Consider the following 20,285-nt stretch of genomic DNA (forward strand, 5'->3'; position numbering starts at 1 on the left):
CAAGTGGATAACCAGAATCTCCATGCCTTGGTCGCCCAAGTCCAGGCTGCGCCCCCCGAGGCGGCAGCCCCTGTGAAGTCTCCAGTGGGGCTCCCCATGCGATATGGGGGCCAGAGTGAACAGTTTGCCACGTTTCTAGCCCAATGTGAGTTGTACATTCAAGTGCGCAGAGCTGAGTTCCCAACTGATGACGCGAAGGTGGCGTTCATCATCAGTTTATTGGAAGGGGAAGCGGCAAAATGGGCCACCCTGTATTTGATTCGCAACAACCAGATATTGCGCCAGTTTGACACCTTCAAGAATGCGATAGGGGACATGTTCCGAGACCCCCAGAGAAAGGAGACGGTTGCCCGCCAGTTAGGGACCCTGAGACAGGGAAGGGGGTCTGTAGGGCAATACACAAATGCTTTTCGTGTTTTGTCTCAGGAGACGGAGTACAATGACCCAGCCTTGATGTACTTCTACAGAAATGGACTGAGTCCAGAAGTGTTGGATGAACTGGCGCGCTCCACACACCCAGACTCACTGAGGGGTTTGATTCAACTGAGTTTGCAGATAGACAGCCGCTTAGAAGGAAGAAAGTTGGAGCGAAGAATGGAGCCTTCACGGAGTCAGGTTGCTGTTCCGCTGCCCCGTGCGCACCCCGTGCCCAATCCTGGCATCCCTACTGTCTCGGGAGAGGAGCCCATGCAGATTGGGGGGGCTAGACCGCAATTGACAGAGGAGGAGAGGGAAAGACGCCGGAGGGAAGGACTGTGTCTCTGTTGCGGAAAGTCTGGACACCTCGCCAGAAATTGTGCAGCCAAACCCGGAAGATCCCAGCCGCCGGAAAACTTCACATCCCAGCTCTCGTAGAGGCTAGAGAGTTGGGGGGTGCTATCGACACTGAGCCTCCGTTACGACCCCTTCCCTCCCAAGGGGCCCTTCTGTTGCCCATTCGCATCACCCTATCCTCAGGCAAGAGCTGCTCAGCCAAGGCTATGATCGACAGCGGAGCATCCTCTTGTTTCATAGACCGAGAGTTGGCGCTACACCACGCTATTCCCACAAGAGAACTGAGTCAGCCGTTGGCAGTGGAAACTATAGATGGCCGGCCTCTGAAGTCTGGGGGGGGTGACTCGGGTGACTGAGTCCGTGGAAGTGAAGGTCCCTGGGCATCGGGAAGACCTGCCGTTCTATGTGGCATCCTTGCCACATTTCCCGGTGGTGTTGGGTATGCCTTGGCTGGTTAGGCACAACTCCACAATCTTTTGGGATGAAACTGTGGTGGTTTTTACCTCCAAGTACTGCCATCAACATTGCCAGCCTGAAGAGGAGCCACAGGTGTTGGCAGGGGCACCTCCCCCAAGGGAGATAACTTTGCCCACCAAGTATGGGAGTTTTCGGGACATCTTCGATAAAAAGGAAGCGGAGCAACTCCCTCCTCACCGGTCCTATGATTGTGCCATTGATTTGGTGCCTGGGGCACGCATCCCCACCGGGTGGATCTACTCTCTATCTGAACCAGAGTTGGCAGCGTTAAGGGAGCTTCTGGACGCCAATTTGAAGAAAGGCTTCATTCGCCCTTCACAGTCCCCAGCTGGTGCACCCCTGCTGTTTGTGAAGAAAAAAGGGGGGGAGCTCCGTCCCTGTAATGATTATCGAGCCCTAAACCAGCTCACTATCCCCAATAGTTACCCGCTGCCGCTCATTAGGGAAATGTTGGAGAGGTTGCGTTCCGCCAAAATTTTCACGAAACTGGACTTGAGAGGAGCTTACAACTTGGTGAGGATTAAGGCAGGTCATGAATGGAAGACTGCGTTTAAGACCCGTTACGGTCAGTTTGAGTATTTGGTGATGCCATACGGGTTGTCGGGAGCACCTGGAGTCTTCCAAAATTTTATGAATGACATCTTTCGGGACTTTGTGGACCGCTTTATGACAGTGTATTTGGATGATATCCTGATTTATTCGAATACTCCCGAGGAACACGACTCGCATGTGCGTGCAGTGCTGCAGAAGTTATGGGAACACCGTCTTTACACTAAGCTGGAAAAGTGTGGGTTTGACCTAACCACGTTGGACTTTCTGGGGTATCGGATCTCTCCAGCAGGAGTAGAAATGGACCCAGAAAAAGTTCATTGTGTACTCACATGGCAAACCCCCAAGTCCAAGAAGGATTTGTAACGCTTCTTGGGCTTTGCGAATTACTACCATCGTTTCATAGCCAACTACTCCCATCAGACCGCACTGCTCACGGATTGCCTGAAGGGCTCAGGACCTTTCCAATGGACAGAAGCTGCACAAGAGGCTTTCGAGAGCCTGAAGCGAAGGTTTGCTACTGAATCCATACTACAGCATGCCGACCCGGCGCTCCCTTTTGTGGTAGAGACGGATGCGTCGGACGTCGCGATCGGAGGGGTTCTTTTGCAACCGGCCCAAAAAGGGGGAGAACTGATGCCTTGTGCCTACTTTTCCAGAAAGTTAACCGACTCTGAACAAAACTACACTGTGTGGGAAAAGGAGCTATTAGCCATTAGAGATGCCTTTGAAGCCTGGAGATACCATCTGGAAGGGGCGCAGCATGAAATTGAGGTGCACACGGACCATCGTAATCTAGAGAGTCTTCATACCGCCCGTAAACTCAATCAAAGGCAAGTGTGCTGGGCTCAGTTCTTCACACGGTTCCATTTCAAAATTCATTATATCTCCCAAGCACAGAATAAGCAGGCTGATGCCCTCTCAAGGAAGCCAGAATTTCTGAGGGATCCCACCCCAAGACCGTTACAGTACATAATCCCTCCTGAGCGGGGAGTAGTAGGGGCCTGCCAAGATTCTTGGGAAGCTGAAGTGCGTGAAGCGCAACAACAGGACCCTTTCGTGCAGGAGCAGCGGGTCGAAGAGGGCGCGTCACCCCAGGCAGAACAGAAGGACCTTATATGGAAGGATGGCATACTGCACCATCAGGAAGCTGTTTATGTGCCCCCCGGAGAACTGCGAGTGAGGGTACTACGTCAGTGCCATGACGCCCCCACGGCAGGCCACTTTGGGGTTTTTAAGACCATTCAAGCTGTCACTCGGGAGTTCTGGTGGCCCAAGTTGAAGAAGGACGTAGAGCATTACGTTCGCTCTTGCCCCACTTGCATGAGGGCTAAACATGCCACTGGGAAGCCACCGGGGCTACTGGAACCCCTTCCTACTCCAGGAGGACCTTGCGAATGATTACTATGGATTTTATAACAGACCTTCCACCTTTGCAGGGGAAAACCACAGTTTTGGTGGTCGTTGATGCCTTCTCAAAAATGGCTCACTTCATTCCGTGTGCAGGGCTCCCAAGCGCTCAAGACACTGCCAAGTTGTACGTGCAAAATGTGTATCGGCTGCACGGTCTGCCAGACAGCCTGGTTTCCGATCGGGGCACACAATTCACCTCGCGTTTTTGGCAAGAGTTGTGGAAGTTGCTGCAAAGTGAGCTGAGACTGTCGTCTGCCCATCATCCCCAAACGGATGGGCAGTCCGAGAGGGTCAACGCAGTGTTGCAACAATATTTATGTTGTTTTGTGGGGTATCAGCAGGACAACTGGATGTCCTACCTGCATTTCGCAGAATTTGCCTATAATAATGCTGTGCATTCGCACACGCAACAGACTCCTTTCTTCGCCAATTTTGGCTACCACCCCCGAGCCTTCCCTGCCCCAAAAGACAGTCTCTCAGTCCCAGCTGCTGAGGATTACTTGCAGAAACTTCACGCTATGCAACAGCTACTCCAAGAGCAACTAGAACAGGCCAAAGCGGATTACAAATGCGCAGCTGACCAGCATCGGAGAGAGGGGGACCTCATACGAGTGGGAGACCAGGTCTGGATCTCTACACGTTTCCTAGCTATGCCTGGCCGGTGTCGTAAACTGCAGGATCGGCGTGTAGGGCCCTTTGAGGTGGAGGCACAGATTAACCCCGTGGCTTACAGACTAAAATTGCCGCCCACCTTCAAGATGCACCCAGTCTTCCACAGGGCATTGTTGACTAAGGACGCTGCCCCCGACCCTCACCGTCCGCAAGTGGAGCCCGCACCGCCGTTGTGGGTAGAGGGGGAAGAGGAATACAAAATAAAACAGATTTTGGACTCACGAAAATGCCGAGGGCGTCTTCAGTACCTGATTCATTGGAAGTGGTACGATCCAACTGAACGTTCCTGAGAAACAGAGGAGAATGTGCACGTTCCAACTTTGGTGAGAGAATTCCATGAGGCTTATCCAGAGAAACCTAGACCTCAGGGGTGGGAAGGGTTAAAGCATGGAGGGGGCGATGATGTTGCGCTGCAGCCAACTCAGAAGGGACAGGAAGGGGGGAGGCATGAGTTTCAGGCACCTCCGCAGCCAGAAGAAGCAGAGTTGGGGATTGTTGTGTCTGAGCAGGATCGTGCAGGAGGGGGGCAGCCTGCTCTCCAGCCAGTTCCCACGAGTAATGCCCTTTCCGAGGAGCTGAGCGCACCGCCCCCAGTTGATGCAGAGGACTTGTGGGGGGAAGCTTCGGAGACAGTGCCAGCTCCTCCCTTGCCAAGCAGTTCCCAGGAGGATTCCAGTGTGGCACCGCCCCCTGACCTCGAGCCCATTGCTTGGGAGCAGGTGTCTTCAGATGAGCCATTGGATGCGCGTCCCCTGTCTCCTCGTTCCTGTCGCCGCGAGAAACAGACAGGGCAAAGACAGGAATTACGAAGGAGTCAGAGATTACGTTCAAAAACATTTCCTATATAAGCCTGCCGCTCCCAGTGGGGGGTCGTTGAGTCAACTTCCTTCACACGCTGCAGAGCATGTCTAGAGTATAGTTAGGGACTCTAGTGAGTTAGCGTAGGGTTTCCTATGAAGCGCAATGCCTTTGATGTATCCATTACTCTAATAAAACGAGATTTACTTGCACACACACTCCAGCCTCATTCTTTCGGCTCTGGACGGGACAGGGGGGATCATTGTGAGCCCTTTGTCATGGATGGACAATTTCCTGGTGAGGTTTGAGCTGAATGCAGCTACTTCATGCTGCAGGGGCCTATTGAGATGATCTGTTCTTGGAGACATATCCTTGGAGACATCTCGGGGATTTTCCAGCTGGCATGGCTGGCATTCCTGTCAAGGCTCTCGTCACACTGTGGAAAGGTGAGATGCATACAGCCATCAACACAACCACTTCTGAGTGCCTTCTCCATTGCTGTGGAATATGTAGGTCACCTTGGTACTCTAGTGACCTAAGTGTGATGAAACAGAAGGGTAGACAGCTATAGTGTACATAGTGTAAATCTCGGTCTAAACCTGATCAAGCACATATGAGGTCATACTATCATACCTACCATGTGGCGGTGGTAGTGGTGAAGAAAGCATACTTCTCTGCCACCACTGTGTCCACAAGAAGCCATCCTGCAGAGTTTTTCTGAGTGGTGAGTGGGCTTTTGTCATCTGGCCAAGAGAGGTTTGTTCTGACACCCTCGGAGGCCTGCTGTAACAACTTTGGGAGGCATTTTAGAGACAACATCACTCAGATACCACAGTTAGAGCAAGTCCAGTGGAGACATCCCGTGCACTGTCTGTCCTATCTATACTGGATCAGTTTTGATTATTGGCCTGAGGATGTGGACAAGCTGCTTGAAGAAGACTACCTGACCCCTTGTCCATCTTGGCTTCTTAGATCTAGCAATGGGAGGCTGACAAGGTGGGTCCAGGGAGTGATCAATGCTTCACTGGAGGAGGGTTGAGGACCACCCACCCTGAAGGAGGCAGCAGTGCGTCCCCTCTTTAGGAAGTTCTTCTTGGACCCAGAAGTGTTAAATAACTATCACCCAGTGGTGGGCAAAGTCCTTGAGAAGGTAGTGGCAGTCCAACATCAGGCATACTTGGAGGAAACTGAATATCTGGATCCATTTCAGTCTGGCTTTATTTATTTATTATTTAATTTATATCCCGCCCTTCCTCCCAGCAGGAGCCCAGGGCAGAAAACAAAAGCAGTAAAAATACTTTAAAACGTCATAAAAACAGACCTTCAAAATACATTAAAACAAAACAACTTAAAAAAATTATTTGAAAAAGCTTTAAAAACATCTTAAATAAAAAAGGTTAAAAAATATTGTTTAGGGGAAAAAAGGTTTTTTTAAAAAAATAAATATTAAAAGCAATTCCAACACAGACGCAGACTGGGTTAGGTCTTAACTTAAAACGCTTGTTGAAAGAGGAAAGTCTTCAATAGGCACTGAAAAGATAACACAGATGGCCACTGCCTAATATTTAAGGGGAGGGAATTCCATAGAGTAGGTGCCTCCACACTGAAGGTCCATTTCCTATGTTGTGCAGAACGGACCTCCTGATAAGATGGTATCTGCAGGAGGCCCTCACCTGCAGAGAGCAGTGATCGAATGGGTATATAAGGGGTAAGACGGTCTTTCAGGTATCCTGGTCCCAAGCTATATAGGGCTTTCTACACCAGAACTAGAACCCCGAACTTGGCCTGGTAGCAAATGGGCAGCCAGTGCAATTCTTTCAGCAGAGGGGTGACATGTTAGAGATCCCCTGCCGCAGTGAGCAGTCTCACCACCGCATTTTGCACCAGCTGCAATTTCCGGACCAACCTCAAGGGCAGCCCCACATAGAGCGCATTACAGTAATCCAGCCTGGAGGTTACCAGTGCATGGACAACACTGGTCAGGCTATCCCGGTCCAGTAACGGCCACAGCTGTCTTACCAGCTGAAGCTGGTAAAAGGCACTCCTAGCCACTGAGGTCACCTGGGCCTCTAGCAACAAAGATGGATCCAGGAGCACCCCCAGGCTACAAACCTGCTCTTTCAGAGGAAGTATGACCCCATCCAAAGCAAGCAACTGACCAATCATCCAAGCTTGGGAACCACCAACCCACAGTGCCTCCGTCTTGCTAGGATTCAGACTCAGTTTATTGGCCCTCATCCAGCCCACCACAGAGTCCAGGGCCTCTCCTGATTCAGGTGTTACGAAGAAATAGAGCTGGGTATCGTCAGCATACTGCTGACAACTCACCCCAAAGCTCCTGATGACTGCTCCCAAGGGCTTCATATAGATGTTAAAAAGCATGGGGGACAAGATGGTACCCTGAGGCACCCCACAGCACAACTGCCAAGGGGCTGAAAGACAGCCACCCAATGCTATTCTCTGAGAGGGACCTTGGAGATAGGATTGGAACCACTGTAAAACAGTCCCTCCAATACCCATCTCTCCAAGTCAGCCCAGAAGGATACCATGGTCAATGGTATCAAAAGCCGCTGAGAGATCAAGTAAGAATAACTGGGTCGCACTCCCCCTGTCCTTCTCCCGATAAAGGTCATCCATCAGGACGATCAAGGCCGATTCGGTCTCATAACCAGGCCTGAATCCAGACTGAGATGGGTCAAGATAATCTGTTTCATCCATTACTTGCAATTGCTGCACCAAACCCTCTCAATCACCTTCCCTAAAAAGGGGGGATTTGCAACCAGTTGGTAGTTGTCACAAACCAATGGGTCCAGGGTGGGCTTTTTCAGGAGTGGTCAGATCACTGTCTCTTTCAAGGTGGCTGGAACCGCTTCCTCCCGCAGCAATGCGTTGACCACACTCTGGATCCACTTGGTCAAAACCCCTTGGCAAGCTTTAATAAGCCAAGAAGGGCAAGGGTCAAGAGGACACGTTGCTGGCTGCATCATCACATGGGCATGGCCCTGAAACTGCCTTGGTCGCTCTGGTTGATTACATTTGTCGAGACTGAGATGGGGAGAGAACAATCCTGCTTGTTCTCCTTGATTTCTTGGTGACTTTTGATACCACTGACCATGGTATACTTCTGGAGCAGCTGAGGGAGGTGGGGCACTGTACTTCAGTAGTTCTGTTTCTACCTCCAGGGACATTTCCAGAAAGTAGTTATGGGAGGCTTCTGTTCAACACCATAGAAGCTTTCCTGTGGTATCCTGCAAGGTTCCATCTTGTCCCTCATGCTATTTAACATGCATATGAAGCTGCTGGGAGTGGTCATCAAGCTTTTTGGGGTGAAGTGTTACCAATATCAGTTCTACCTCTCCTTTCCATCTGAATTAGGAGAGGCAGTCAAGGTGCTAGACATATGTCTGGAGGCAGTGATGGACTGGATGTGGGCCAGCAAACAGAATCTTGAAAAGACAGAGGTATTATGTATTCCAGGTTTTCAAGTTCAGGAGATGGGAAGATGGCCTGTTCTGGATGGGGTTGCACTCCTCTGGAAGCAGTAAGTTTGTAGCTTGGCATACTCCTTGATCCAACATTGCTACTGGAGGCTCAAGTGCCCTCAGTGGCTAGGAGTGCCTATTTCCAGCTCTTGCTGGATCACTATAGCACTACATTGAATACAACCCACAATATTTAAAACCAGGGACAGAGCTATGCATGCAAGCCCCCTTCATGTGGTTAGTACAAAAGTATAAAGAGGAGTTTGAAGCATATTCTGTTGGCCTGGCTTAGAAACTCTCCTGCAAGCAGGAACTCTGTCTTAACATTAAGATCTGAAGAGTAGCCTGCACGTGTGGGGATGTTGTGTGTTCATGCAAATGTCTGAACATGGCTTAAGTGTCCCCCTCTATCAGGGGACAGCTATATGGAACAGAGTCTTTTCAGGAATGCAAAAAGGTCATGAAACTCACTCCTCAGATGGGATGGCCTTCAGAAATAAAGCCTTCACAAAGAATTAACATACAAGACTGAGTTTAAGTGCTGGGGCTTTATTAGGATTCTGTAGTTTTATTGCATGTAAGTTTTAGTGATTTTATAATATTGTTCATATTTTTAACCTTTGTCACTTTGCAGATCTTATCTGGGTTGAAAAGAATGGCAAAAATGTCTTACAAAAATAATGCACAACGCTGTACATTTTGCCATGGTAGTACCTGTAAGATAGTGAATACAATGATCTCCCTATTCCACAAACTACAATTCAGACTCAACTCAGACTCCCCCTTCTACTGCCTCTCCTAACAAGAACACTCTTACCTGTTTCTGCTTCCTGGATTGTTTCATTTGATGTTTCACCTGTTGAGAGAAATAATGGTGTCAAGGGTGAATCACTCATAGTTTGCTTGGAACATACCAGTTCTGAGCCCATCACCAGTTACTGTTTGATATGCCAATCCTTGTTCCCAGTGTGCTCTTTCTTAAGAAAGATTGGAGCAAGCAGTGCTAATGGTAGTGTACGGTGTCTATAAATGTTCCTAGTTTCCTTCCCAGGTGGACAGTGACCCCAGTTGTTCACGTTATATAGTCACAATGTGTGTGTGGATGCAGAGTATGAAGTACTGTTAAGGCCAACATGTGTGTGCCCTCCAATTTCAACCCGTTGAAAGTTATAGCACTTTGTCTTTGCACCTGCAATTCAGGCATTTGCAGAACTGAGATTCCTTTTGGGTGCTGGTGTTCAGAGGCAGGGAGGGGAATCTGGGAAGGATCTCAGAATACATTACCCAACTGCATGTCTCTCCTTCCCGTGGGAATTCATTATCTCTGTGAACCTAATGATTGTTGGCTGTGTTAAGCCTATTGTGCAGTAGCGTAGTGGCAAATTTAGAAGTGCAGGGTCCCTTCATCATAGCCACAGCCATGGCCCTCTCCCTTTCTTACTGCTGGGTTGAGAATGAGATTCTTGTTAATGCCTTCTCCCACAACAACAGACATCCCTAGGAGCCAATAAGCATGAAAGAGGAGAGTGTTAGCTACTGAGAAGAATCTTCTCAGCAGCTAACTCACCTCCTTTCACTCTGATTGGCTCCAGTCAGCAGGAAAGGACAAGGAATCATGTTAGAAGACTCTTCTCAGTGGCTAACACACTCCCCTTTCATGCTGATTGGCTCATAGGACGCTGCAGACATAGGGATCTTGCTGGGATTCTACTCCCAAAAAAGGGTTCTAAGGCCACATGACCCTGGATGACTACACCCCTGCTATTGTGCCCAGTGGTTTGTACTGCAATGTTTGCAGAAATGTCTGTTTCTCTCTCTTAGCAAATAATGTAGTTTTAGAGGGAGGAATTCCCTTTATCTTGCATACTGTAGTCTTTTAAACAGAAGCAAACTTTGTCATTGGAAAAGTAAGGAGATATCTTCAAAACAAGAATAGTTGGGGAAACTGGGGGTTGGGATACTCTTAGTCAAATTGACAGCATTTCGTATATCTTCAAATGCATTAATGAAATATGGAGCCCAGTACCTGTTATATAAAGAACTTCATCACTGGGTTATGGCAAATTTGAATGGTTAAATCCCATATATAAGGTAATACTGGGAGGAAGGGCGGGATATAAATTTAATAAACTAACAAACATTCTCCCTATTATCAGTGTATGTTATCTTAAAGAAAGGTGGTTTTTACATGACTTTTAACTTTTGTGTTTTGATTCCTGGATAAAATATATTTTAAATCGCTGTATTTCAGATTCTATATTTCTAATTCAGACAGCATAGGCAAAAAGGTGAGCAAGCAAATTTTGGGGTGGACAACCCATTCTTGTGTACCCCCAGTGCTGCCTATAGTGCTCTGTGCCCCTTTGATATTGTTTCCCTTAACCATTTCTTTCACTTGTACAAATCATGCATTTCCTCTGGGATGGTGACATCATCAGCTTTCTTCTCTGTTGCAGAAATAAGCCATGTGTTGTGGATGCCGTTGCCATGACTTCAACATGGTGAGGGGTTAGGGGAAACAAGAATCCATTTTTGCCAGTGATCCTTGTTAAAACCATTTTTTGATTAAACAAAGAACTTTCATTTAGCATCTTTTTCCCCATGAAAAAGTGTTCCAACCTAATTATTAGTTAAAGTAATTATTACATTTCAGGCACTTGAGGATGCTTCCGGAAAAAAACAGAAAGCTTTCTTAAAAGCCCGATAAAAGGAATGCAGGTAGCAGAAAAGCAAAATGGGGAAACAAAAATCCTACAAAATATCCACAAAACCAATCAAGAATTAAGGTTGTACATATTTTTAAACACAAACATAATTCTGTATGTTTATTGTACAAAAAATATGATTTTGTCATGAATTTTTGCCAACTATGTTCTGAAGGGGAAAAAATTAAGCTAAATTTTTTCTGCTGGTAATCTTTTCACATATTTTTGCTGTCTACTTTTACACTTTTTTGCTATTGGCATTGTTTTTACTCACTGTTGATTTTTAGCTCAGCTTATTTTTAGGTTATCAATCATATTTTTATTGTTTTATTATTTGTAATGCTGTTAGTGTTGCTTTTGTCTTAACATGTTGGGAGAGGGGCAACCCTGACAGGTTCTCTCAGTTTCTCCTTTTCCCAATATTAAATTCAGTTCTCCACATTTCTGCAGCAGTTTGATTTTTAAAAAAAAATCCTCATGAAAATTCTCCAGCATTTTAGTGCAAATTTCTCCTAATAAACACATTTTTGTTGGCAGTTTTGACTAATGTACACATTTTTGCAAGCAATTTATCATCATAATGCATTTTTGTATGTTATCTTTACTCATATATTCATATTTATGTACACTTTCCCCTAACATATGCATTTTTGTAAACGTTGTTTAGTTGGCAATACATTGCAAAATTCATATTAAGTGCAAATTTCAAAAACTGTGTTTTGGTTCTCATATTGTTTTGAATGGTGCAAAACTGATAGATTTGGCATGAAATGCTAACTGAATTGAATTTCTCACCCATGCCTACGCACATAATATATTCCCTTAAGATCTGTAGTCCTAATATTGCCAAAGGAAATAAAATGCTCTGCCTTACTGACACATTAAGAAAGTGCAACCAACTGTTGACTTGTGAACCAAAATTGTGTCAGTGTAACCAATTTCTTTCTGATCACAGCTTTATCCTATGGGAACAAGATTCCAGAGAGTGCCTGCTTGAAATTTTCAAAAGGGAGTTGGAAAAATGTGTTGCTACCATAGCAATCCTATTGAACCATTAGGGAAGAGCGCTCTGGTGGTATACAATTGTTAGAGTAGGGCCCCACTCATACAGCGGGTTACGTTCCTGACCCCCACTGTAAAGCAAAAACCACTGTAAAGCGGAACCCATTGAATAGAATGGGGCGCAATGCCCAAAAACCACAGTAAAAGCAGAACAAGCACCGTATGAGTGGGGCTTTAGTCTAATTGCGTCAAATTGAGACCACTGTATCAGTGAATCACTGTAAAGTGAAGCGCTGTAAAGCGGGGCCCTAAAGGTAAAGGTGTCCCCGCACTTGTAGTGCGAGTCGTTTCCGACTTTTAGGGTAACATCTTGCGACGTTTACTAGGCAGACCATATATATGGGGTGGGATTGCCAGTTCCGTCCCCGGCCTTTCTTTACCCCCCGGCATATGCCGGGTACTCATTTTACCGACCACGGATGGATGGAAGGCTGAGTGGACCTCGACCCCTTTTACCGGAGATTCAACTTCCTCCTTCCGTTGGAATCGAACTCCGGCCATGAGCAGAGGCAACAAGTAGCCATAATATGAAAACACACTGCAGAAATACAAGATCAGCTGATATTTCCTATACCTTAGCATGCTGGATCCTGCAATTACTTTGGCTTTCTAATGATTCAGCTACTGAGAATACACAAATCTCAAATGCAGTGTGCTGCCTTGTAAAACTATGTAAGCTACAAGTAAAATGACTCCTAATTCTCTATTCATGTAATAATAATAGTAATTATTTAGTAATAGTAGTAATTGAATTTTGCTAGCAATCTTGTCGTTTATTTACAATTGACTTCCCCGAGAGATAACAGGATACCGCATACTATTTGGATATTCAGCTACTGCCATCTGATGCTTCAGCTCATTAAAGAAAAAGATTTTGAACTGGGTTAACAGACTGGACTCCTGGTGAGGGGTGATTCAGGAAAACAAACCTTCTCAAGGATTTCAACTTGATTTCAACAATATGTATTGGGTCTATAGGAGGTATTATATTAAGACACTGGATTTTTTCCACAGCTAAACTGGTCTCTTAGATATTTTTACGCTGTGACAGTTGCATTAATTTACATATGCAATTGTTCTTATACATGTGAATATAGTATTTTTGCAAAGAGTTATTGTTTCACTACATTGGGGTACAAGCCTTTTCAGTGTAATATTTGAGTGTATACATATGGCATGAAGCTCCAGTTCTTCTAGCCATGTATACATTGGGTTTAGCTGACATGTGAAAATTTGTCCCATGCTATGATGAACATGGTTTTGACTACATGGAAAAAAATCTTTGGTGAAGTCTTCTTCAAATTACTAAATGTGTGCAACATAAATAGTAGTTTGTTAATAGTATTTTTTTAATTCTTCATTATCCCTTTACTTCCATTACATTGCAGATGCAGTGAATACTTATCCCTAAAAATACACACTCTTTGGAAGGAAAAATTATGCTCATCATAAAACTGTGCAAACGGGGAAACTAAAGATACCAAAGACAAAAGAACACTGGAGTAGCCTAGTAAAAATGTCCCATTTGAGTAATTGCAGCTGATAATCAATGCATTGCTGTTTCCACATGGGCAAAGCAAGTTCTTAAAAAAAAAGCCTATGAAGTCTACTGTATGTTCTGGTCAAAATACGTACCAACCACATTAAGGGGAAACTTGTGTTAGGAAATATTTTATTTCCTAGGCCCCAAGAGTTGTCAAGAGTTGTCAAGAAATGCTACATTATTGCTAGAGCTAGTACCGCAATGAATCATGGAACGTAGAGAGGGTAGGAGACATAACACTCTAAGTTTCGTTTCTTCTCTCATGAGAGATAACACCCAGAGGCGCCTCTCAGGCTGTAGCATCTTGGAAAAGAGATAAAGTGTATTCCATCTGGACTGTTGTTATTTCCCTTGTCTTGTTTCACTATACACATCCTGCGTATTGTAGCAAAACTCAGCACAAAGGAAGAAGTGTTCCCCACGTACTTGCTTTTAGAATTGTATCCATAGATCTATGTCATACTGCTGAGTGAATAACTTTCTACAGGCATACTAGCCCTATTGTTTATCTTTTACTAGTGTCAATCTAACTCTCTTCCTCGCTTTTCCTCAGTTCTTATCTTACATTAAGCTTCTCAGATTGACAAGTGTATAAACTCTTTATCAATTCCTCGCTTTTTAATAATTATAAGAAATGTAACGATGATAAGATGCGCTTGCTTTATCTCTGTAATACTGTATTCCTTTTGTTATGATTTTAATAATATTACACTTTGTTTTACTTATGAAACCTATATAAATGATGCTTCAATTAATAAACGATGCTCTCTGCCCTGTCAGACTGCTGTCTGCACAGTTTAGAGACCCCTTCTTGATCAAGCAGTTTGTGTGTCTGTTTTATGTTTGATGTCTGGCTGGACCACTAACAGGTAAACTGAACTGTCAAACTCACCCTCCTATTCAGGGCTGAGGGGTGCGTTAGCTCGCCCTGTCTGGAAGGGGGAGGGAGCTTAGATTTGGACCCAACACTTGCAAACTTAATTCTTTATTGTCTTGTCCAAAAGCATAATTGGCATAAAAATTTTCTGACTACCTGAAAACAGCACAAAGATTTTCAAGAGATCAAGAGATCCCCTATTAAATTCTGTTCAGCTTTTTTTTTCATCGACAACATTTTTTTTCTTCTGCCATGTCCATGTTGTGCGTGTGGGAGCAGTATTTGCTCTGGGGGAACAGGTTATATATTATATTCCATGGTAGTTTCCCATTGCCTCCATGTTATACTAGAGATAGGTTTTGTTATTCTCTGCCAATTTTTAACTTACCATTGCTCTTGTGAGGTAGGCTTTCAGCTACCTAGAATTAAAATGCAGCAGTTACCTCAAGGTATAACGAAAACGAAAGATGCACACAAGTTTAGAACTGTGAAGTGCAACATGGCAGATGTTTTCATCATTCTTCCTTAAATGAGCACCTTCACTAAGAAGTTTAACTATTTTACGAGTAATCCGATCATTGTGGTTTTTAGCATGCTGACTCCCTAGAGATTCAACATCAGACTGTTTGCTCTTTTCAGGCAGATATTATGGACTCTATTCCTGATTGAAAGAATGATCTAATATATTCTTAAGATGAAGGTTTTCCCCAGTACTTGGCAACTTGCAGTCACCATACAGAAAGGCTGCAATTTTCAATGATGTCCAAAATCACTATGTGCTCAGAAAATAACATTTTCTGTTAACTGGCCAAAGACAGAGGCTCAAGAGTTCATGGAGCATTAAACCACTTCAAACTATTTATGTTAGGATCATGTGATGAGTAAAATAATGCTGTTAGCCTACATCCTCTCTGTTAAACAGGACATTTATATAACTGAACACTTGAAAGTGAGTACAAAGCATGAAAAGTTTTTATCTGGTCTTTAAAATAAAATAAAAGTCAACAAGTTCCACTTGCTGCAATATATATTTTAATTCAAAGTGAATCTTGACAGTAATACACCATAAATTCTTATTTTGACACTCACCAAAATAGTCACCTGGAAAACCCGCTTTTTGTGACAAAGTACAGAAGGCTTGGTCATATTTAAATCACTGAGAACTAGAGAGAAATACTATCGCAAACTGTAGGAAACATTACATCCATAAAAATTTTCCCAGTCCTCTTATTGTAATATTGCACAGTGCAATTGCTACATGGCAAACTAGTGTAGCACAGAAATCAAGAACAAAAAAGCCACAAGTCTACAAATAATTGTTAAAACTGTAACAGTTCAAACTTAGTAACCAAATCTGTATTAGTTCTAAAACAAATCTTTCTACAGCTTGCAGTGTGATTTTAGCTTTTACTTAACACAAACCAAGTTAAAATTAGCAGTAAATACAGAATATTTAAAAATTACAAACCAAATAATTAGTTAATACAGTAGTATATTTGATCAATAACACACCCTGAATTAAAGTTAAAAACTGAATATAAGGGATTCATATAAAAATTAATTTCCAAATTAAAAATAGTATGCGATTTTATTGTTTTGCAGTGTTTTATTTAAAAGGCATTAAAAGAGTAAGATGTATATATCAGATTACTTTGACCACAGATTTACACCCTTGTCTTTTCTGGACAGATCCTTAGCCGTCCAAAGCCGCATCAACCATGTTAAGTTATTCCCCAGCTAAACTTATCCACTGCAACCAGAGTTAACAGAACTGCTTCAGAGTGCAATTGTAGATTATAGCCTGAGAGAGAGCAAAAGGTCTGTTCCTTCATTGCAATGCTCATTACAGAAGTTGCTGTAAAGCAGCACATTATACTCAGTATTGATTGTGGCAGGTCTTGTTTATCACTTCTGAAAAGTAAAAAACATTTGCTCTTTTACAATATGTTAGGAACCAGAGACTTCATTTGGGGTATATTGATAGGTTTCATGTTTAACCTGGTATAATGTACCAAGTACATTAGCTTTATATCCCAAGCACAATTTAAAAGCATAGCAAATACTTTAGAGCAAGAAAATGCAAAGTAAATTAAGAGTTTTTTTTAAAAAAATGGTGATCATTATAGAAAAAGTAAGCTAATGTCTGGTGCTATGGCTCCTGATGAGTCCATTGCCAGCAATGAAAATAGCACCAAGAAAACCCATTCTCAACACCAAGCGGTTAACAGAAGAAAAGGAATTTGCTGAACCAATAAATGTTAAAAATCTGATTAATTTCTTGATTTCATCTGCTTTAAAATATGCTGGAAAGATTTCAGATTAAATAGTTATTGTTTTCATTTGAGAGGGAGAGAGAGAGAGAGAGAGAGAGAGAGACGGACACACATTTGTATTCATACAAAATGCATAAAATTGTTTATGAAAAAGCACTGAAGCCACAACCCAGCACACTGCCCTCTAGGTATGCCCAAGAGTTTGCTTGCACTCTGCGGGACTTTTTAACTCTTTTTATTTGAACAGCAGGTGTTCCATGCTATTATCACAAACTGATTTTAAGCTTTTCAAAGTTTTATAAGTGATTTGTTGTACACTACTGGGTCTGCTTTTTTAAAACTTTTTTTTTAAAAAAAAGTCCCACTGGCCATGGTGAACTGAGGTTCCCTGATTGTGGCCCAAGAGTTGCAGGAAAAGGTTACGAGTTTTTTTTTCCATACTCAGCCATTAAAATGTATTGCTGGTTTTGGTTTCTGATAACTAATACTGCTGTATTTGAGTCCTGAAAAGTAAATTAAATGTAGGCACATTTTTTCACTTAGACATTCATTAAATAAAACACTGCTTGTGTTAATGGAGCAAAGAAAAACCTCTGTCAGCTGTTAGGCTGCTGAGGCAGCAATCCTCACATTTTCCTAGAAGTAAGGCCCACAGAATTCAATGGGATTTACATTTAAGTAAACATGCCTAGAATTGTGCTTGAGAGAAACTCTTTGCACTCCTATTCCAGTCTATGTTGCAAGAACTGTATTCCAGAAACTTTGTTTATATAAAAAAAAGTTAAGTCAAGCCACCAAGATAGTTTTCTTAAGTGTCTATGCAATGTCAATATGAACACATAAAATTAAATTACATGGATACACCCATTTATATGCAATGATCGTTAATGGAGATAAAATACTGATGCAAGTAACACACCCCAAAATAACATATGCAATTGTCTTCCATCATTTACAATATAGTAGTTACAACACTCCAAACATGAAAGCAAACAAAAACAAAATCAACGCCATACTTCCATTTCATGTAATTAGACTTATACAGAAATTAGAATGCTAAGAACTAGTTAAATCACCTAATTTCACAGCTATTTGAAGTGGCAATCATTACATAGCAGCTTATCTATGATACATTCAAGATAAATGATACAATTTATTATTTGCCTCAAGAGCTAGAATACAATCTCACTTTAATACCCTCCTTTAAACCCATCCCTAACACTACACGAGGTCTATGAAAAAGTAGCTACCTTTTATAGGAAAAGGATGATTAAGTCTTTGGTGCTGCAAAAGCAATTTTATTTGAACAAGAACACACAGAAAAGATGCACTTCCTAAGAAAAAAATGCATGTAATTATTGTCCCTGACGGAATGTATTAAATAAGAAAATACCCCAAAAGGCTAGAACAAATACCAGAATGTAAAAAGGCTAACATCTCTCCCATGCATAAATGAAAAATTGCACACAAAGTACTCACATCTTTTCAAGCTTCAATAGTAAATATTCTGCTACTATTTATTAAATACTGCATGGTTTGCTCAAGCTAAGATGAAACCACAGCATGAATCAATGAGCATTTTGCTTTTTTTCTTTCATAATCTAGCCAGGTCATGCCTACTGCACCTCTAAACAGGTTATTAAACCCAATTGGACATAAACACTTCAAAAATAAACTACTTCGATTGTATTGCAGTTCCACTGAACAGTATAAAACACCATTTTTTATTTAACAGCTACTGAATCACCTTTTCCTAAGCACTACAAAATGCTTTCCATGAAGCTGATCATTCTTGGGGGGAAATATCAGACAGCAGAATTCAGCTACAGCAAAACATGCTGTCCGTTAGATAAAGAAATCACAACCAATACCAAAATCATACCACACACAAATAAAAAAAGAGAGCGCATAACTCTATCAAATAATCAGCAAAACTGAATGTTAAGTGCTGTAGTCCTCAACATTTATAATATAGTAACATTAACAACCTCAAATATTTAAGGCACTATGTGTGGGAACAGTTCACAATGCAGCTGAGATTATTAGGACACCAACATTTAAGAGCAAATTTCTAGGCAACTTTGTTTTTGCCCATGCAAAGGACACATGCAATGTGAAGAACAGCTCAACCTTTTTAGATAAGTGACTTGACACTGAACATCAAGATACATAATACAAACAAGTTATTCATACATGATACTGATGACACATGTGCATCTGTTGCTCTAAATCTGTACACACAATGGCTTCCCAAATGTAGATGCGTCTCGCACTAGTTAGAAGGCAATTTTATAAAAAATAGTAGGAGCAAAACTGGATTCCTGCTCCCATAAGTCACCTGTCTGGAGTTACTCTATAAGAAGATAACATGACGAAAGACAAATTTATACCAAATGTGCAAAAACACATTAAAAGTGAGTTAAAGCTCAAGGTTGTTTAAATTGCACCCAAGTCTAACAAGATTAAAAAAAATAATTTTTTGTTGTGCCATGGCTAATATTTATTAAATACCATGTTTTCCTCTCAAACCACATGTATGTATCACTGAGCTTTGTCCGCATACTTGAGTTCTCACATAAATGGATACTGGCTGAGTTTTGTTGGACTCAATGGAAATCCTGTATAAGCAGGTGATGCAATGTAAGAATGTGGTGGGAAAATTGGTTTGTACTGAGTCTGATGGATGGTTGGAGAAGGTAGCAGTCGGGGATTTATGCCCACTGGGACCTGGTGAACTATGCCACTGTGATGGGAGAAACTGTAAGTGGGATGCTGTAAGATCGGTCTTGAGGTACATGGTGAGGCTAGGATGTGGGCAACAGGAGCAGCAGTACTGAGGGGTGCAGATGAAGGATAAGGTAGAATAGCAGGCTGTCCTCCAAGATGTGTACTTCCAGCCAAATGTGCGTGAACTGAGGTATGAGTGGGGCTTCCATGTTGAAGGGAAAATGCATGACTGGCAACATTAGCTGGGATATATGTCTGCTGTCTCCAATGACCACAGTTTCCATTCCACTCCTGAGACCCAGATCCAAAGTGTTGAACCTGTCCCAAGAGAAATTACAATTAATTGCAAGCTATAAATACAAGATTCCCCATCTCCAAAGTGGACTGCTATCACATCCAGACAATTTTTCCTCTGTTCCCACCAATGCTGCCTGAAACATCTTGGGGAATTAGCTTCCTCCTTTTCTTTCCAGTCATATATACTCCATCCACAAACATAAGAACTACCGTCGTGGATAAAAACCAAGGGGTTGCCTAGCCAACCATTCTATTCTTCTAGATGCCTCTGAGAAGAAAAGAAACAAGGCATGAGGCAAAACATCTTTCTCTGTTTCTCCCCAGAGGCATTGGTATATTAACTTTGAATGTAGAGTTTCAATTTAGCTAGCACCCCCAATAGCCACTGGTAGAACTAGCAACCTTGAATTTATCCATTCCTTTTCCAAGCCATACACAACAGTGTTCATCAGCACATCTTGCAGGAATAAAATTCCCCAACTTAAGTATGTGTTGGATGGATTTAGAGTCTCTGTAAGCTGGGCTCCCACTGGAGGAAAGGGGTAGGCAATTTGCAGCTTTCTGAAATCTACTCTAGAGGATCCTCTGGAATGTTGTGGGAAGCAGTGCTGGGGGCTGCAGGAGAAGGAGAAATCA

At 42.9% G+C, this 20,285-nt stretch overlaps 1 protein-coding gene across 6 annotated transcripts in view; it reads right to left on the reverse strand.

The window, feature by feature from the left end:
• Nucleotides 1-15,367: 15,367 nt before the first annotated feature.
• The window catches only part of HIPK3 (homeodomain interacting protein kinase 3), a 102,215-nt gene continuing 97,297 nt past the window's right edge, over nt 15,368-20,285 (reverse strand). For all 6 annotated transcript variants that reach the window (XM_061610521.1, XM_061610525.1, XM_061610526.1 and 3 more), the window contains one exon: nt 15,368-19,670. In XM_061610521.1, coding sequence (XP_061466505.1) covers nt 19,197-19,670 — 474 coding nt within the window. In that variant the 3' untranslated portion in view covers nt 15,368-19,196. The remainder of the gene's footprint in view (nt 19,671-20,285) is intronic.

The sequence above is a fragment of the Rhineura floridana genome, chromosome 2 (assembly GCF_030035675.1).
Source record: "Rhineura floridana isolate rRhiFlo1 chromosome 2, rRhiFlo1.hap2, whole genome shotgun sequence".
NCBI classification, from domain to species: domain Eukaryota; kingdom Metazoa; phylum Chordata; class Lepidosauria; order Squamata; family Rhineuridae; genus Rhineura; species Rhineura floridana.